Source organism: Pagrus pagrus, assembly GCF_965226575.1.
Source record: "Pagrus pagrus genome assembly, chromosome: 1".
Taxonomy (NCBI): domain Eukaryota; kingdom Metazoa; phylum Chordata; class Actinopteri; order Spariformes; family Sparidae; genus Pagrus; species Pagrus pagrus.
The window spans coordinates 9,491,460-9,510,831 of NC_140185.1; the positions used below are offsets into that span (position 1 = coordinate 9,491,460).

Genomic DNA, 19,372 nt, shown 5'->3' on the forward strand with positions numbered 1-19,372 from the left:
GCTTCCCAGTCTCTCCAGTCGGACCACTGAGTACCTCTACACAACATGGATACCTCCTCTGTGCCTCTGCTCAACTACAGCCTGCAGTACCAGTGGTGCTCCGACTCGGACCTCTCTAGCATCTCCTCTCCAGAAACCCTCTCCCCTGTCACCTCTATGGACTCCAGCCTCTCTCCTTCCTACCAGCGGCTGCCACAGTCCACTCCTAAGGCAGCTAAGACTGGATTTTCCCAGAAGTCTTCATCCTGCTCCCGGTCTGAACGTGGCAGGAAGCCAGGCCGAGGAAACCGGATTCGCAGCAAGCAGAGGGAGAGCGCCAGCGAGAAGGAGAAGCTGAGGATGAGGGATCTGACCAAGGCTATGCATCACCTCAGGTCTTACCTGCCGCCCTCAGTGGCCCCCGCCGGACAGACTCTGACAAAAATAGAGACCCTCCGCCTCACCATCCGGTACATCTCCTACCTGTCGGCGCAGCTGGGCCTCAGCGAGGAGGCGCTGTTTCAGAGGAGGGAACAAGGAGACACCTCGGCCAGCGACACCTCCTCACCCGACATCCTCAGCTACTTCCAGCACAGCTCCATGGGAGGGCAGGAGGCCCAGCTGCAGAACCAGAGCCTGAACCAGGGCCTGTACCCAGCCCAGTTTCACAGCCAGAACACCATGCTGCATTCTGGGAGCTGTGGTTTTGGAATGGATCAGTACATTGGAGCTCCTCAGGGAGACATGAGCATGGATGTCATCCTGCAGTCGCCTCCAGCAACACAGCCCTCCTGTCAGGTATGTCACCATTTACACATGAACATCATTTTAAAACTCTCTATAGAAAAATTACACATTTTTTGAAATAAATGTACCAAATCCTAATCAAATTCCCTTTTGATTTGTTTTTAATACAGATGTGTGCCGAGGACTTCTGCATGCCGTTGGTTCCCAGAGAGTATTGGGGTTAAACGCCCCAACACTGCACCGTCATCATCCAACAACAGACACAGACTACTGCTCTGTTTGTACTGCCTCACTGTGAAACTAGTAATTTATTCGAAATATATATGCTATTCTACATGTTATTTATTTGTACTGTGAAATGTACCATGTAAATATTAATATGTCTAACTATTTTTATATTTCTTTATACCACTATTTATAATAAAATATTGAAATGTCTCTTGTTTCGTCATCATTCGAAGTATTGCTCCTGTGACACAGTTGTAGGTAAAGGGTAGCTCACCACATTTGTAACATATTCCTGAGCGTGACACATTACCTCACCGTTTACCTTACAGACCATGAGGCAGGATGGGGCTGATGCTCAGGGAAAAATGCTAAGAGTGCCCTCTGCTGGCCATAAAGGCACACAGGCACCCTACAAGATCAACAGTGGCCTATTATCGAGAGGAAAGGTTACCTTGTAATTGATGGTTGCCAGTGTTAATCCTAAAAATACACACTTAGCCCACCATACATGTTGTAGCCACTTACAAAGTAAAAAAAAAAGAAGCTCATACACTGTGACAATGTTAGAGTGGCCACTCGCTGATGAACCTACAAAACATTTTAGCTGAATGTGCTGCTCACCTCTGCTCAGTGGAGCTTCACAGTCAGTTGCAACTCATCGTTCAGCTGTCCATCCCATGACTTTACTGTTTTGGTTCACTTTCATTGCTCTCGTGTCGTTGTCTTTGCCCTGGGAGATAGCTGTTTTCAGAGAAAAAGCTCTAAAAGCCCACCATACATGTATTGCTCAGACAGAGTCAGCAACTAATTTGCGGAGCGGATCATTTATCAGCTGAATAGCCAGATATTTCCCTCAGTAGTTGGTAGAGATTAAAAACAGAGAACATCCACTTCAGATGAATGAATGATGATACAATAACTGCTGGATGTGAAACAAAGCCAGCGTTTGCTCACAAATTCATCAAGTCAACTTAAATGGTGATATATCAAAGTTTTGCTCAAACAATCATTATCGTAAAGAGTCTTCAAATTAATATCTACTGTCGTGGGAACAATCACAAAGCAGTTAAGAATATTTCTGTCTGTTAGTGATAAGATTTTGTAATCGCAATAGTGTCACAACCGTGCCAGATGCAGTCCTGAAACTTTACAGGTATGTAGTTGAGATCAAAAATAAGGTGAAGATGGGTTTTCTCTCATGTAATAATGTAGTAATCACTACTGAGTATTCGTGTTGACGGGCATCACAGCTGGTGTGATCCCACTGCACGGTGGTGGATTCTTAGAATGAGTGTTCATTTGTAGTTTGTCTCCTTCTGAGCAAATAACTTGTCACAAAAGCTATGAGATAGAGAGTGAAACCCTTTAACAAACAACCTTTTTTTCCCACCCACCCACTTGTTTTGCCTTAAGGGGACACTATGTAGTTTTGGAGAAGAAATTCAAACTCAGTATTTCAACTATTTACAATATTAATGAGGTAATAATACAAACTCAGAAATATTTATTTTTTCCATCACTGAATAAACAAGCTGTTCTCAGAGGAAAATAAGGTCCACAGAACACTGTTTGAAGCTAGAAAGGTGGCAGGGTCCGCCACATATAAACAAAGTAAATCAGTTTGAAATTGTTTTGTCCTTTAAGGTCAGTTTGTTTATTCAGTTAATTCAGTCGTGAAAACAAAGAGGGTTTGTCGACTTAGATTGTTCAGGCATAAAAAGAGTTGATGTAGATCTTTCTCTCTTCTTCCCCAAACTACATATTGCACGTCTAAATAGCTTCAAGATTGTTAAAATATATGTTAAAGGTTTGGTTATAAGTTATTTTGTCAGGTGTCCAGGTCGTGTTTGTTTGCTCACTGCTAATGTTCATACTGGCGATGCAGAGATCCCCTCTCACTACTAAGTGATGGGGGCAAAATCCACAGTGCACATTTTATGCAAAAATGCATTCCAGAGTTTGTCTTAAGGAAATGTGACGCTTCATACGTCTGGATTAGTCAAATAAAGTGTGTCATCGTCCAAAGTCTTCTTTACTTCCAGTACAGCTAAACAAGGAAACACAAAGAGGGAATTTCAAACCAAATCACAACAGTTGACATTTTCCTGGTCTTGCTCCAGCAGCGGAAAAACAGGTGTTACTAATAATATTACTGATGGCTCCATGGCTCAAAGTTTGGAAAGACTTTAAACTTAAACTTTTCGATTTTAGAAAAGAAAATCCATATAAGATCATTTGCACAAGGCAAGCTTATGTATATTGCACTATTCAGACACAAGGCCGTTCAAAGTGCTTTACAAGAGCTTAGAGCTTAGAAGCAAAAAGTACATGGTTAGAGATAAAGGAAATAAAGAAACTGCATCTAAAAGACAATCAAAACAAAGAGTTACAGATTTAAAAAGAGAGTCACAGTAAATATGAATGTTTTAAGCCCTGATTTAAATAGAAATATACTCGTATTATAATATAATATTACGCAAAACTGTCTGTGGAATGTTTCTGTTTACTTATTATTAATATGCTCCCATATCCACAAGGAGAGCACAACTCATTCTTACTTGCTCTTATTAAAACTGCATTTACTCTGCAGCTTCCTATGTGAATATTATGTACCATAAACACCCTAAACATGGGATCAAGTAGTAACATAACCAATTAACACAGAGCACATGCCTTTCCAGAAACATTAGTAACTTTTTCTCCCATGGTCTTACGATTGTGAGGAATATTAGTCTCAGGCTTGTTCACAGCAGAGCAGAGATCAGCCTCTGACACAAGTTAGCTAGTTTATTTAGTGTATCTTTGTTAATGGGGCTCTGCAAACACAGAGAGGTCCTTGGCACCGCTAAGTCTAGACTAAGACATAAGAGCCTCCTGACTCAATCCCCCCTTTCTCTCACCTGCAGCCCTAATTACCTGCCAGAGCCAACAGTGAGGCCTTTAATATTCATGGAAGAGAGTGGATCTGCATAGCAGGCAGGAGAATTAGGCCCCGGTGTTTAGTTTGCCACATACATGCAGTTCATTTGAAATGCAAGCAGCAAGCCTAACACAAAGCCTAATACACTCACTTAGGTCTTTTATCACAGAAGAGCTAATAAACCCTGTGGGCTAAAAGGGCTCGGGATGAAAGGGTTAGCACTGCAGTGCTGATTATTCACTCATTACATGTGAGTAAACACCGTCAGAGCTAATGTGGATTAAGAGAAGGCAGATCCTCTCTATCATCAGCCCGGGAGGCAGAGAAGAAAGTTGACAGCTGGGGATGTTGTGAGGAAGTTAGAAGTCAGTTAAAGTTTATTATTTGAAACAGAATAATGAAAGAGGTTATTTCTCCAGTATATACTGAAACAGGATCATTATTTTCAGGAAAACTGATATTCCTCAGTTTTTTCAGTGTGTAATTGGAAGGATACCATCTCTAAAAGTTTTCAAATTAAATCAACCAACACTAAAGTGCTAATTTAAGTTGTAATAAGTGATATCAGTCGTTTTATATGAGTGTCAGTCTCTACCACATGATAGGTACCTCATTAAAGAGTGCTTGTATTGAAAAAGTTACCTTTACATTAGAGAGCAACAGGTCATTTGTGTGTGTAACAATGACAGATTAATACTGGGAATGTTAAGTGACTCATGTAATGTCCTGTCACATAATCATGCAGGTCACTGTAGGGACTAGTCCTTGGGTCAGCTGTCAGGTCTGCTGTCACCTCACACACTTTACAACTCAAGACAAATAAAAAAAAACTAAACCAGTCCCACCACAATCAGTTAAAACAGCATTTCAAACTAAAGTTCTTCCAATGTTTTTATGTCCCGAGAAGATTCCCATCCTTGCATGATTCTCATTTCAGATGTCTGTTTTTCTTGCATAACTGAGGTGATGGGGAGCTGTGTGAGGCCAGTTCACACGTCCCACTCATGGGTTGCACCTCTGCTGCGGAGCAGGAGTCAAATGTGACGCGGCGGTTTGTGGGAACGCTGCTCGAGACTCAGATCCACGGCCAACACCTGACCATCAAATCCACAGAAATATCAGAGAAGATCCACTGATACCTTCAAAAATAACAACCCTGCTCTCATAGATTAAAGGAATTGTGTGAATGAATAGAAAACACACCTTTGGGTTCAATATTGTCATTTTCAGTTCAGGTCAGATCTTCTAAAATTCTTTTTGTAGCATAAAATATACATCATGACACAGATTGTCAGATACTTGAGGATTCTTGTTTCAAAGAGCCAGAGCTTTCTACAGTTTCTCATAGCAACGAATCACTGATTCTATAATATATCTGTAAAATAACGCAATCAACTTCCTGTCAACATTTAAAACACCAACACACAAAAAATAGCATGTTAGGCAAGTTATTGCTTTAAATTCACTTTCTGTTGTATCAAATGAAACAGTGATTAAAGAAGTGATACGGTAATAATATTTACTACAATAAAATGGTATGAAAAGGAAAAAATGTTGAGGAAAGAATGAAAAGATTTCTTAAGAGACACAAAGCTGCAAAGTAGATCAATTGAGATAAATTGAGTTGAATAACTGACAACATGATAAATCATGATCATCATCGACATGATCAGAATCAATCTTCATAAATCCTCTATAATATGCTCTTATCAGAATCCCTCCAACCTGAGCTCTTATTGCGAAATATATGAAACACTTTTCTCCAACATCCTAATTCCTCAATCACAGGGACATTAACTGGGTGGTTCTTAATGTTAGCGATCTAAAAACTGAAGATTATTTCTATTAAACATTTATCTGACCAGGTAAGAGGTCGGAAACTTCCTTTGCAAAGGAGACTTGAACTTCCTATGTGTTTTTTTTTTGTTTTTGTTTTTTTTATATATCATTAATGCTCATAAAACACAGTTCGGTCCAGTTCCTCAAATAAGTGTGTGTAGTTATTGGTGCTGCACACTCTTTCTGTGTGGATCAGGGTTCCCAGGCCAGTGGGGTCTACTGCTGTCCAAACAGGACGAGGTGTAAACTCCTCACACCTCACAGCTGCCCCGGCACACTTCCCCGACCTGACCTCCTGATGGATACCAGGGCAGAGAGGAAGAGATGCAGAACTGTCATATTAACCTTAGTGTCTCAATGAACTTTTACCAGATATGGATGATGATGGGACATAAAGTTGACTTCTGTGACTGACTGATCATGAGACCCATACAGTTACATTTTAATCAGCCATTAATAAAAATATAGTGTATATTTTAACAGATCATTTAGCTTCTTCCAGTCACAGCCAATGACACTCGTCACTCCCCCTCACAACCCCTGTCATGTTCCCGGCTGCAGCAGTGTGTAGTGTGAATTTGTCTACTTTATGATCCCCGCGCAAGCCACCAGCTCACACCTTGTTCTGGAGCTGACTTGTTTCCCATGGGACCCACTGGCCTACGTGTCAGCCCTGCTCCCAGAGCTTCTCAGGACCAGAGGTGGCTGCCGGAGGTGCAACCTCACACCTCCCACCACATATATGGAGCAGCCTCTCTGGTCCTCCTCACTATCCTCTGCCTGCCTCACCAGCAACACACCGACAGCTCAGGGAAGAGCTCACAGCCACAGCACCAACTTAAACTTCAACTACAACAGCAGCTATGGAGATGTCCTACTGCTCTTCTCTCCAGCTCCAGGACAATTCTTTCCTGTTTGACTGCGAGTCCCTGCTGGACAAGTCTTATGATCCTCTGGCCTATGATCCAGCTTCAGACACTGGTTACTTCAGCGCTGGGAGCAGCCTGTCTCCTACCTCTTCTGTGGACTCCTTCTGCTTCTCCCCCACCTCCCTCCAGACTGCCGGAAACAAACAGAACCCTTTGGACTGTTTCATCTTCAACAGCCCGGCAGCACCTCATCCGACCCACGAGACACAGAGTCTGCCCTGCTCCAGTTCTGCCACAACCGAACCTGCCACAAAGAAATCCAGGTCCAGGTATCCAGGAAAGAAGCGGGAGACAGCCAGCGAGAGGGAGAAGCTGAGGATGAGGGATCTGACCAAGGCCATGCAGCACCTCAGGACATACCTGCCGCCCTCAGTGGCACCAGCTGGACAGACCCTGACCAAGATCGACACACTGCGCCTCACCATCCGCTACATCTCCTACCTGTCAGATCAGCTGGGCATCAGCGAGGAGGCGCTGGAGCAGAGGAGATCGTCAGGCTTTGTGAAGCAGCCCCAGACCTTGAGCCAGTTCCTGGGTCAGCCGACAGCCAGCTGCAGCCCACAAGAACCAAACTGCAACATCATGAGCACAGCCTCCCTGCAGCCCTCATATCAGGTATGTTCAGATCATGGTCAAAAAATTCATTTCACTAGATATTAAAGAGAATTTTTCTTTTTGACGGCCTTGTTTGTTAAGAATCTGTTTATTTTCGACAGTTAAAGTTGAGTTTGTAACCAAAATCTATCTTCTGTCTTCAGGTCTCGAGTGGAGTTTGTTTCACCAGCGAGCAGTACTGGATGCCACAGCAGCAGCAGCAGCAGCTACACAATGATGCCTTCTCTTCACAGTGCTGAGAGATACAGCCATCGATCCACTGAACTATTTTCATTGCAGCAATGACCTCGAACAACATTTATGGACAAAACTTCTCATTTTTGTTATTTTGAACAGAAAGTGCGATTTCTCTTTGTATATAGAACTGTGTATTTATTGATTTTTTTTTTTTACAATGTGACCAGAATAAATATTATTTATCAAAATAGTTCTTGACTTTGCTGCATTTGTCCAACTGGGTTTGTTGTTTGTTCTCTATTTCTGGGATCATTGGTTCTACCTAAACAAATGAAATCAGACAGACTTAGAGCTCGGCCTCCACTTCCTTACACAAACACTGCAGCTGTCAGCAGGACAATGAGGTGCTAAACAGGGAGCACATCCCCTCTAAAGTCCTTAAGGAAAGACCCCCACTGAGAGAAGTGGCAGCTGAACCAGGACCAGTTAATTGGCACCTTTTCTGTCCTGTGTAAACACGGCTGGTGGTTGAGGCCCTGAAACTTGGCCAGTAATGCTGTTGAGTTAGTTGAGTTTCTTCTGTTGGAAGATTGGCCCGTATATGACCCAGAACTTAATATGGGTGAAGACAAGTTAGTGTATTATGTTTCAGCCATTAAAGCCGAATTTGTGAATTGATATCAACACTGTTATCTTTGTCAGTGGCCCAGATGAGAAGCTGCCCTACCTACAATAACTGAAGTGTTGTGGACAATTATTTTCAGTCAGGCGCTTCACATTCGATAAAGGTTGTTTTTTTCCCTGCAGTCTTGAAACACAAAATGTTGAGGCACAAAATGTCACAATGTCATATTGCTTTTATTTCAAATACTGGCATCCACAGATGCAAAAATATACAGTGATACAGAACATCACACACTTGTGTTGTGACATTACTATAAAAATCTCTCAAATATTGACAGTACATACATCATAAAAAATTTCCTTATATAAAACCTGATTTTGGTATCAAGTAGTCACAAAAAAGGCTTCAATCAAAACTTTACAAGCTCTGTCACATTCATAACATTTATAATAATAAATCTGGTAGAGTTAAAGTCAGTAGAGCAATCTGTTAAACTGGAGAAGACGTTTCACTTTTGAACCATTCCAACACGTGTTCCTTGTTCATCGCCACCCAGTTCATGTTGGCCTTGGTTCTCTCCAGTGACTGCTCAAGTGCTGCGCTGCTTGGGCCCAGCTGCCCTGCATTGTCTTCTTTGAACTGCAGCAACTAGAGAGGAAGGAGGGGAGAGGGGAGAGTGGTTACTGCCGTTCACTTCTGCATGTAGAGTACGATACTACAAAAAATATGTCAGTGTAAACAATGTAAATATAATGCAGAAATAAAACCCCTTGGTCCTATCTTAAATTAAATTTCAAAGATAAGAAAAATCCTGTCTTCCTATTACAAAACCATTTCATAAACTCATGGCTGTGTCTAAGCCTATCCAGGCCTCATATCTTATTTTGAGTTAAGGTAAAGAAACTTTGTAACTAGAGCTTCTTCAACATGGAAAAGCAAATCAGCGCGGCTCGGTTTGACTCAGCGCAGTGGAAACAACTTTAAATTGTAACAGACTTGGGAAGTTTTATAATGAGGCCTCTGGAGCATAAATAGGCTACAGGATTAGGATGTAATACTACTTGAATAGAGAGTGTGTGCTTGTACTGTACCTGATGTAATGTTTGTGCAAACATTAGCATAATTATTCATGTCAATTTATTTATTTATGTCATAAATTGTCAATATGAAATGAAAACAATGGGTCATTCAGCCAGTCAGAAAACAGAAAACAACAGCAAATACCTGCTTGTACTCAAATTCGGAGGAGAATCGCTTGGACACTCCGTTAATTAGTCCTCCAAAGGAGAATCCACCATAGCTGAGGAAAAGGCAAAAACAAGTCAGGCTCTGGTCATTTTGCAAACAACTCTGAGCTGTTTGGTTAGACACTTTGAGAGTCTACAGCCACGATAACAGGTCTGTGAGGCTGCACTCCCAGCTTTACTGTAACAGCACCAACTGATCGCATGTATATGTGTGCATCAGTGAAAACTCACTCATTGACAATATGGTCCCAGTTGGCTCTGACAAAGTCCCATGCCAGAGGCTGACCGATGGGGTTACTAGCAATATAAATAACGGTGGAGGTGGCATCCTGCTTGCGGATCTTCTTTGGGTCCAGACAGTACTCCAGATACCTGTAACACACTCACAGTGAGGACAAAAGCCCAACTCGCCAAATTTACTGTTTGCTGTGTTTGATGCTGGAAATCAAAACACTGCAGTGACCATTCTCTCTCAGCACATGTGACTCACAATAGTTAAGTCTGAATTTTAAGTATTTTAGTTTTTAGCAGTGCAAAGTGACCTTAAGGAAAATCTACTGACCTGTTAAGCAGCCAGGGCTGTTTGGTGCATGACAGAGCATACATGAGCTTATCAGCTTCTGAAGCGATGGTGGCATTCTTATACATGGACCAGGCAAAGTCCCACTCGTCCACTCCTCCTGCTGCAATCGCACTGCAGTACACTGTGGACTTCAAGTTAGGACTAATCCTGGAACGATTGACACAGGTGACAAAGTGTTAAAGCCAATGACAACAGTGGCAAGGGAAGGAATCAAGTGGGAAACAGATGTGAGAACATACTTGTTGTTAGCTGGGTTGCTCATCCACTCTCTGAACCAGCCTGTGGTCAGCTCCCTGCAGCCTTCCACTCCAGTGCTGCAGCCCAAGGAGATGGCATTCACCTGGTTGTACCTGGACAGGGACATGACATGACATGATATGATATGACATGATATGACATGAAATGATATGATATGACATGATATGACATGAAATGATATGATATGATATGATATGATATGATATGATATGATATGATACAAGGCTCAGAAGAATGAATGATTGAAAATGGTCTGACTGTGAATCTCATATCTGGTGACCCCAAGTCTGCGAGCCAATGAGAAGAGAGATGGATCCCTGTGTGTGAGATGGGTCACTTCCTATGACAGTGTTGTTTTGTTTTATTTCTGATTTTGAAAAGGGCATGTTTCTCTGCTGAAGACATTAAATAGTGTTAACGTATATAACTTGGTTGTGTAACATAAAGTGTATAATAGTGTTGTTTGTGTCAGAATTAGATTTTTTTTAATTGTGTGTGCCTAAACTCATTCAACCTTTTAAACATATATATTAAAAAAATAGTTTCCAGTAATATTTGCTCCTTCACGCTAAAGATAAAAAAAATAAACAAAAAATGTTTAATTTTTACCCTAATCATGCTGATGTTAAAATAAAAGTTGATGCTAATGACTGATGGTGCAATATGAAACATTTTTTGGAATTAACTAAAATTATCAACAGAATATGAAGAAATAACAGAAGTTAGCATGCTATCCAGCTAGCCCCGGGCCTGAAAAACATCTTTCTCCCAGCGGTCCAAAGCTCACATGCTAGCGGTGTAAACACCAACACTAGACTAGGTGAGCTACAGCAACAAGCTAACAGTAGCTGAAGTCCAGGACGTATAAACAGAATACAGTTAGCACCAGTGAGCAGGTACTCTGGTGATAGCTGCCCCTATTTGTTGGGAGAATTAATTTGACAGGTGGCCAGTTCTTACGTATTGCTCCTTTAAGCTCTTGTGGCAGCAAAGGAAGTGACATGTGTCATGTACACTACTCATTTCCATTGGCTGACAGTCCTGGGGTCACCAGTCGAGTTGTGTGCAGTTGGACCTTCTTGGAGTCCATTGAAACTCTTCATTGTTAACTACATTAAGGTGAACAACGTCATTCATATTCATTTGACATCAAGTAAAAGCCACACCTGAAAATGCAGGTTTTCAATAGCACTGTTGTGTAGGGTTTGCAGGAGTGAGAATGTAAGTAAAAAAGTAAATATAACCTCAGGAGATGGAATATATTTCTATCAAGATAAGAGTAAATTGGAGCGAACACATTTAAGAGATACTAGAGACGGGGATAAAGTGCTGAAAAGGTTATGTGTGGGGAAGATTTTTGTGAGAGAAGATGGGTAAACATTGGAAAATATCTAGATTTCTTATGGGGATTATTAAAGTTTCACCTAATCTACACTGAATGTCAAAAACGAGGTGGATTTTAAATTGACTCTTGGGAATTTGTAAGACAAAATCACTCTAGTCATGATACTATCATTGTTCACCATAACAATAATCCTACAGTATAATGTAGTTTCGATACGGGTACAATGTCTGCACTTCTACTCATCATTTTATCATCCAAACACACACACTGGTGTTTGATCTTCAAGTTGGCTCGCACTTCAGAACACAGGTGATCAAAAGAGAGAAAGAGAAATGGTTTAAAACAGACAAGCATGTAAACATCCTTACTGGTCGGTGTGATTTTCTGGGATCTCTGTCCAGTTGGCAGTGAGCTCTTTGAAGTGGTTGAACAGAGGAGTGACCTGTTTCTTTATGTAAGCCTGAGAGAAGATGGACACATTTAGTTAACCTGTATTTCTGTTTGAAAAGATAAATGTGTATTCCAGAAAGAAGGCTGTTTTTCTGGGACCAGCACTGGAACCAATTTACTGATTGCCCATTCACCACAAACCTGCATGGGTCCGTACACTTCGCTGCGATCAAACATGAGGAAGAAGTAGTTCAAGTTGCGACTGGCTGTCTCCCAGGGCATGTATTCCACTTCTTTATCCAGGAACTTGGTAGTCCTCAGAGCCAGGGTTGTGTTCACCATCTCTGCCCTGAAAATGGCACATACAAGGACTCAGCTCTCTCTTTCAAGATTGGACAACACTCAACAAAAAATATTTACTCACCTAGCGAGGTTAAAAGCATCATCGATGATTTGAGCTCGGTTGATCACTGGAATGTCCTGGAAATTGGCAGAAGAAATCGAGGTTTGGCGGGTAAGTCATTTGGAAACACAGCAGACATAACGCAGCATCATTTTCAGCTAGAGGTGTTGTACCTGATGCTTGGTGCTCAGCTTGGTGAGGAGACGTTCCCAGTTTCCTGAGTCATAGTTGACTCTGTAGAAACCCTTCATGTTTATGTTGGCCACCAACCAGTCATTAGCACCAAGCGTCATTTCTGCGTTTGTAGCTGTTTGGATGGAGATTTAAAAATAGACATTGTTTCCACTGTGTCCATCATCATTGCAATGCTCTGAGCATTCACCTGAAATAAGTCTTACCTTCTTTGTCAAGAAGCCAGTACTGCTGTTCAGCTCCACCAGTCTTAATCCACGTAACGGGGACAAACCACTCGTACCTTGAGCCGCAACCATACAGAGTATACAGTGAGGGCAGGTGAGTTTTGTATGACCACACACAGTATATTCAGCATATTCACATGAAACATAAAACATGTTTCCTACTTGAATTCTGAGGGTGTTTCCACTACAGAGTCTGGGTCCAACAAGAAGTGTTTCTGGGTGATATGTCCAGTCGTGGTGTCGATGGTGACCACTGGGAAACCCATCTGTAGGATCCAGCGGTTCATGATAACCTCCACAGAGTGGGGCAGCTTTATGCCAGCTTTATCCACCGCCTGGTGACAGGAATATTCAAATATTACGACTCTTCCACTTTGTGAAAAACCCCTCAGAGGGCAGCTGCACACAACCACAATGCATGTTATCACACTTTTTTTTCCTTAATATTCTTTCAAGATGCCATGACTTTTAATTTTACCGTATCTCAGAATTTACTTATTTAACTGTTGACTATTGGCAATTGAATTACAATGAATAACCTCTAGATGTTCAGTCTGAGCCTCCATGTTTTTGTTCAGCTAGTTCAGACAGTTTCAACTGATTTCACCATTTACACCAAATGTATTAAAGAACATAGTATATTTGACGGTAACCATCTGAAATGTTTACAAATGTTCTTAACAGTAAACAATATAGGCTACTTCTTTGGAGAAAGCAGAAAGTGGGGAAAATCACCAGATTCCCTTAAAAAAACTCTCAATTTTGAGACTTGTTGCGTTCGGAGAAACTGTATGAACTTTGTGAAATGCTGTATACAACACATTATTAACTATTTGGACCTACTTCTTCATTCGGCAAACGTTATACATGAAGATATTCCTTTCTTTGTATAATAAACGTATCAGTTTCTTCCGCTCATGTAGGTGTATATTTGCATATAGAGCGGGGAAGTGGGGTCAGATCTAAAGTGGTCACAAGACGCGTTTTAGGTCAGATGTGAATTGACGGAATTGACTTATGATCTGATCACACGGGAGGGACTGTTAAATCTAATGCGAACAGTCTCGCTCTCCCAGGACGAGCCTGTTTGGCTATTAGCCTGTTTATCTATCTCCGCCCTAATCGTTAGTTAGGGTTAGGGTCAGTTCATTGAGAGACCCCCACAGAGGTCAGCTCATAACTTGAACCCTGACTGTATACATACTGCCCCAAAAGAATATTTAATACATTTCTGTATGAAACTTAATAAATATTCATCCTTTGGCAGAGAAGGCTGACCTGACACTTAAAACAGCACATTAAGTGTAGTTGGAGAACTTCAAAAAAGTACTAGAGCTAAGTGGTGTTAAATGGGATTCACGGGTCACACCAGTCAAGTTTTGTGAATTCGAACATGACCACTGGATGTGTTATACGTTTTGCATAATCTATGAGAATATCAGACAGAAGGTTTAGGCACATTTTGCTGTTTAACCCTATTTTAAAAGGAAATATCTCACTGTTTTTGCAGTAACTTAATAATTTGATTTTCTTTTTTAAGGCGGCTGTTTTGTGGAAAGTAAGCAATAATGATGATGGTCATATCTTACCATTTGCAGGTGCCTCCAGAGGTCTGTGTAGACTGTGTTCTTGTACTTGAACTCCTCTAAGTATGTCTGCAGACAGATAATAACCTATTGGTCATCTTTTTATCAAGTTGTGCTGTTGCAGTGAACAAAACAAGTTAACTGCAGGTCAATAAAACAGAGATATTACAATAATAACTCATACAGATTAGATAGTCATCAGTTTAATCAGCTGTACTCACATGGAGTCCTTGGGAAAAGACTTCCTCACTGATAAACTCTGAGAGCATCCTGAGGACTGCGGCTCCCTGTAATGAAAAAGGAGCATATCAGTGTTTGTGGGCGACATATCAGATAGAACTGCAGCAATCTGTTAATGAGCATCAGTGATTCATTAGTGATTTAATTCTACAGATCCCAAAGAGAGTGTTGAAAGTGAATTCATTCTTTTGTGTTCAGTAGAGGTCAACATCTTGTCTGGTGAGAACAACACATCGTTACCCCCAATTATACTGCACCTTGCTGTATGTGATGGAGTCAAACAGTTGACTGATGTCCTCTGGCCTCTGGACGTCCTCCTCTTTGGATGAGAGGGGATGGGAGGAGGCCAAGGCATCCACACCCATCACACCAGTGATCTCATTCAGAACTATTAAATCTTTCTGGAAAATACAAAGAGAAATGTTTGTGTTTAGCATTGAGCATGACTGGACTCATATTCCAATAAAGGTGATTTCACACTGGGGCGACTCACAAAGAGGGCCATTCAGTATATTCAGCAGGTAAATCTGCAACTTGGATATATTTCTGCAAGAGGACACAGCTCACCATATTCCACGTTGGTTCAGCGTAGTGGGCTCCGAGATAAGAGACGTAGGTGGCGAAGCCCTCGTTGAGCCACAGGTCGTTCCACCACCTTGTGGTCACCAAGTTCCCAAACCACTGAGAGGACAGAGCTTCATTTTATTGGCAGGTTTTTAAACACAACAAGACACAATTTTTATTGAATTAGGTTTTGGAAGGCAGTATCAAAACTATTGAATGTTCTTAAGTGTGGTACCATATGAGCAAGCTCATGCGAGATGACTGTTGCCACCCACTCCTTATCTCCGTTGGACGACACAAGAGGATTATATAAGAGGGCAGTTTCTCTGTAGGTGATCAGGCCCCAGTTCTCCATGGCTCCAGCGCTGAAGTCGGGAAGAGCAATCTGGTCTAAAACGATAACAGAGGTCATTTTGACAGCTGGCTGCCCATGTCAAGTAGTTATCAGTAGTTCTAATACAGTGGCATAAACATATTTACTTTCTTTGTGTTGGTCTGTGTGTGTGTGTGTATGTGTGTTTGTGGCTCCTACCTGACTTGTTCAGGGGGTATTTAGAGTTGTAGTAGTCCTCAAAGAATGCCAGTATGGGTCCAGTCTTCTGCAGTGCATAGTCTCCCTGGCCCTCCTCTATAGCCTTCTTGCGAGCCCAGATTCTGACCTGGACACAAACAGAAAGAATGGTAGACTGGAGACCTGAGCTGAGGTTTGAGTCCAGCAGAGGGCAGCATAGAAACACTCACAGACGTAAATCTGCTGTATGTATTGGTACAGCAGTTTTAGTCAAAGTCGTTGCAGTTGATGGTGGGAGCAGTTGTAGCAGGGGTTTATAAAAATGCATCAATAATATGATAAGATAATTATGCCAGCAAATTCACTTCCATCAATCGATACAGTTAATCAACACAAACTGCTAAATCTGAAGAAAATCCTCCGGTAGGTGGAAGAGCACCTAGGTCAAATAAATCAGTCCCTGAAGTCCTGACATGTTCATGCTCCCACTTCAGACAAGGTGCATGCTAACATTTTTAGCTTAGCAGCTGCAGTAACGATTTTGGCTTCAAAAGGGTGAATATAACTTCTTTTCATATCGAATTGAATGACGGAGACTTGGATTACGCTGGACGAGTAGTATGGAGCCATTTTATGCTGTTTTTCCATTTCTTTTTTTATGTTTCAAAACAAGTCCCCATATATACATTATGTTGTTTAGGAGAATGCTGCAACGCTGTTTTGCTGTGAAGCCCCAGAAAAGTTTTGTGGACTATGAAACTTCACCTGACTTTCCATCGGCATGGGGGCGAGTAGATAATAACCACATTTAAATTTTTAGGTGAACTTATCTCTTAATGTTATAGTTATATGATATTAATTGATCCATGTTCAACCCTGCAGGAAGGTTAAGGTCTGAGTCGGTTTCAGAACAGCAGCTCACAATGCTACATTGGTAAATAACTATAAAAAAAAGAAAAAGAAATACAAATTGCATATAAAGTAACTGGGAAACACATTATGCAAAATGATTGTAATACCAGATGTATTCCCAGACCTACAAATGTAAATTATGTAGACATATTACTCCCCTCCCATTTGTATGGTTCTGACTGTAAGTTGAATAAATAATTACCAAAACTTCTGCACCCGGATCTGTTCCAATGAATCCAAAATCACACACAACAAAAGCCAGCAAGTAGGTTGACATAATCTCTGTGGGTTCAAAGCTTGTCTGGAGTAAATTGTGGCCCTCCATAGTGACGTTAACGGGGTCTGTGTGAGGAGAAAGACAGCACCAGATTTATTACAAATGAAGATATGAGGAGGACTCAGCTCATTGACAGTTACAGTGCAGTACGGCTGAGAATTGTATGTCTGCAGCTGCTGTTGATTGGTGGTTAAACAGATTTTTGTAAATAATAACCCTGAGGAGGTCAGGTTAACAATGAGATTCTGCCTCCTGTCAAAATGTAATTGACGTATAGTACATTATTCTTATGGTTGAGTTACAATGAAACATTACACATGGACAGTTCACATGTGAAATGCTGCACTGGACACAAGAACTTGCCGTGGTTCATGCCGTTGGACAGAGCCACAGTGTCATGGGGGTGAATGAGGGTCATGTGGAAGACAGCTTTCATGGCCGGCTCATCGAAGCAGGGGAAGGCTTTCCTGGCGTCCGTTGGCTGCATTTGAGTCGTGGCCACAATTCTGACAAGAGCAGATAACAGATATTAAAACTCAATCACACCTGCATCAAATGTTAAAGGAACCCTCCACACTTCCACACTAATCGAATACTTAGATATAATCTGAGCCCAAACCAAACCTGTCATTTTCTTTTGTTTTTTTAATGAACTAAAATGATCAAGCAGCCGTGTAGCAGTTGGAAACAGGCACTGGGACAGGGATCATAGACCAAACAGTAGAAGATTAATTAAATGATTATATTATGAAGCTTAATATCATCATCAGCAGTAACTGTACATGCATTGGTGTCTACCAATGTGCCTTTTTCTCAATGACCACTAGGAGTCACCCAAGTGACAATATTTTTTCATTTCACTTTACTAACTTTACTTGATTTTTTTACATCCTGGACTTAATCTAAAATCAACGAATACCTCTTTCTTCTTAACAATAATTTTATCTACTGAACAGGTAAAGAAACAGAGCTAAAGGTTCATTGTTATTAATAGCCTGCCTTTAAACACAATATGCACTGGAAATGAAATTGATTTTAAGCCCATATAGACTTAACAGTTCTTCTGTTCAATGTCATGTCTGTAGCCAGCTAGTTTAGTTTAGCAATAAGAAACTGGAAACAGGTTTTGTCATTCGCACATCTTTTTTGTACAGATTGAACAAACAAGATAATGATGTTAATTTTGTGACTTACCTTTAGACAGTCAGGCTAGCTGTTTGCCCCTGTTTACAGTCTTTTGCTAACTAAGCTAACTGGCTGTTGGCTGTAGCTTCATATTAGACAGATGGACATTTTCTCATCTAACTCATCACAAGAGTGATTAGGCCTATTTCTCAAAGCGTTTAACCATGTCTTTAAAGTGAAGTCTGGTTTAGGTGAATAGTTTGCGATGCATGTAAAGTTTTCAAGGTGTTTTAAAACCCTAAATTACTACGTTAGTATTGAGATTTTGTATAAATCCTCAAAGAAATATCTAAAACAAATTCAATTTAATTTAAAAATAATAAGATCATACTTTTTCACCCCATCTTCCATGTATTCGCTCCTGTAGAATCCTCCCAGGTCGTCAGCCAGCTCTCCGACAAAATCGGTGAAGAGCTCGTACTTGCTGCCAGCCTGCAGCGGGCTGTCCAGCTGGATCACCAGGTACTCAGTGGGAACCTCCAGCCAGGTCTGTTTCAAGCCGGGCGCAGCGGCTCCGTCGAGGCCTTTAAGTTGGGCTAGGTGTCCCCCCTCGAAGGCGGTGAGGTTCAGCTTGTTGGAGTGGATGAGGATGACGTCGGTCTCCTTCACACATTGGAAGACCACCGTGGAGTGTCCAGTAAATATGTACAAGCCGTGTGTATTGGGCTCTAACCGGGGCCACAGGGTCACATTGTAGGTGAGAGGAGCGAGGGTGTCTGGGAGTCTGTAGTGGTCCCAGAGCTCCTTTGGCCCTGGAGGCGTTGTGGGTGGGAGGGTAGTGGTACTGGGGCCACTAGTGGATGGAAGCTCTTCATTCTTTGACTTCTCCTGAGCATAAACCACAGACAGAGCTATGATGGTGGCCACAGCACCAATGGCTGCGACCACACAGACTACTGCCAACGCTTTGCTGATGAAGAAGCCTTTCCCCATGTCTCCACCAGAGAAGAAGAAGACAGAAGAGGAACAGTGATTGCTATTTATGCTCTGCCTTCTTAGATTCAGCCCCAAAGTTAATGGTTGATATCCTGGGCGGGGAAAGCAGCTGAAATTACAAAACATTGAGTTGTAAAAACATCTTTGAGATAACAGAGAAACCTTCCCTCAGCTGTGAACTTTATACCTACACAATATCTCTGAAAAGAGGCCCTTTTTAGGAGCTGGCCTGTGTTGTCTGTATTTATTCAGTGTGGTAGTGGGAATACAGTAGAATACTATACTGCATATGTGCGTATGTATAATTTGCTAATTTCAGCTGTATACAGATCTGTCTATCTGATGGTAAGCAAGCCAGAGTTGTATAATGAAATGGGCCAAATGGAGGTTTTTATAAAACTGCATAAACTTTTATTTAGCCCTAAAATGTTGTGCAACTCTAAATTAGCTTTGGTTG

At 41.5% G+C, this 19,372-nt stretch overlaps 3 protein-coding genes across 3 annotated transcripts; 2 read left to right on the forward strand and 1 right to left on the reverse strand.

Moving 5' to 3' along the window:
- Window positions 1–45: 45 nt before the first annotated feature.
- LOC311267920 (uncharacterized protein) lies at window positions 46–843 on the forward strand (the record flags this gene model as incomplete). Its single annotated transcript, XM_084371192.1, has 1 exon — window positions 46–843. One exon carries the CDS (start codon window positions 46–48, stop codon window positions 841–843), a length of 798 nt encoding a protein of 265 aa, XP_084227318.1.
- A 5,739-nt stretch (window positions 844–6,582) lies between these two features.
- mespaa (mesoderm posterior aa) lies at window positions 6,583–7,496 on the forward strand (the record flags this gene model as incomplete). The annotated part of the gene is made up of 2 exons (XM_084371322.1): window positions 6,583–7,257; window positions 7,401–7,496. 2 exons carry the CDS (start codon window positions 6,583–6,585, stop codon window positions 7,494–7,496), a joined length of 771 nt encoding a protein of 256 aa, XP_084227448.1.
- A 783-nt stretch (window positions 7,497–8,279) lies between these two features.
- On the reverse strand, window positions 8,280–18,912 carry LOC311255174 (aminopeptidase Ey-like; the record flags this gene model as incomplete). The annotated part of the gene is made up of 20 exons (XM_084349433.1): window positions 8,280–8,707; window positions 9,284–9,359; window positions 9,538–9,678; window positions 9,869–10,036; window positions 10,129–10,239; window positions 11,861–11,952; window positions 12,084–12,231; window positions 12,307–12,362; window positions 12,459–12,592; window positions 12,684–12,760; window positions 12,867–13,039; window positions 14,294–14,359; window positions 14,512–14,577; window positions 14,788–14,931; window positions 15,098–15,211; window positions 15,330–15,484; window positions 15,627–15,753; window positions 16,720–16,859; window positions 17,158–17,300; window positions 18,311–18,912. 20 exons carry the CDS (start codon window positions 18,910–18,912, stop codon window positions 8,549–8,551), a joined length of 2,892 nt encoding a protein of 963 aa, XP_084205559.1. The 3' UTR covers window positions 8,280–8,548.
- Between the last annotated feature and the right edge of the window lie 460 nt (window positions 18,913–19,372).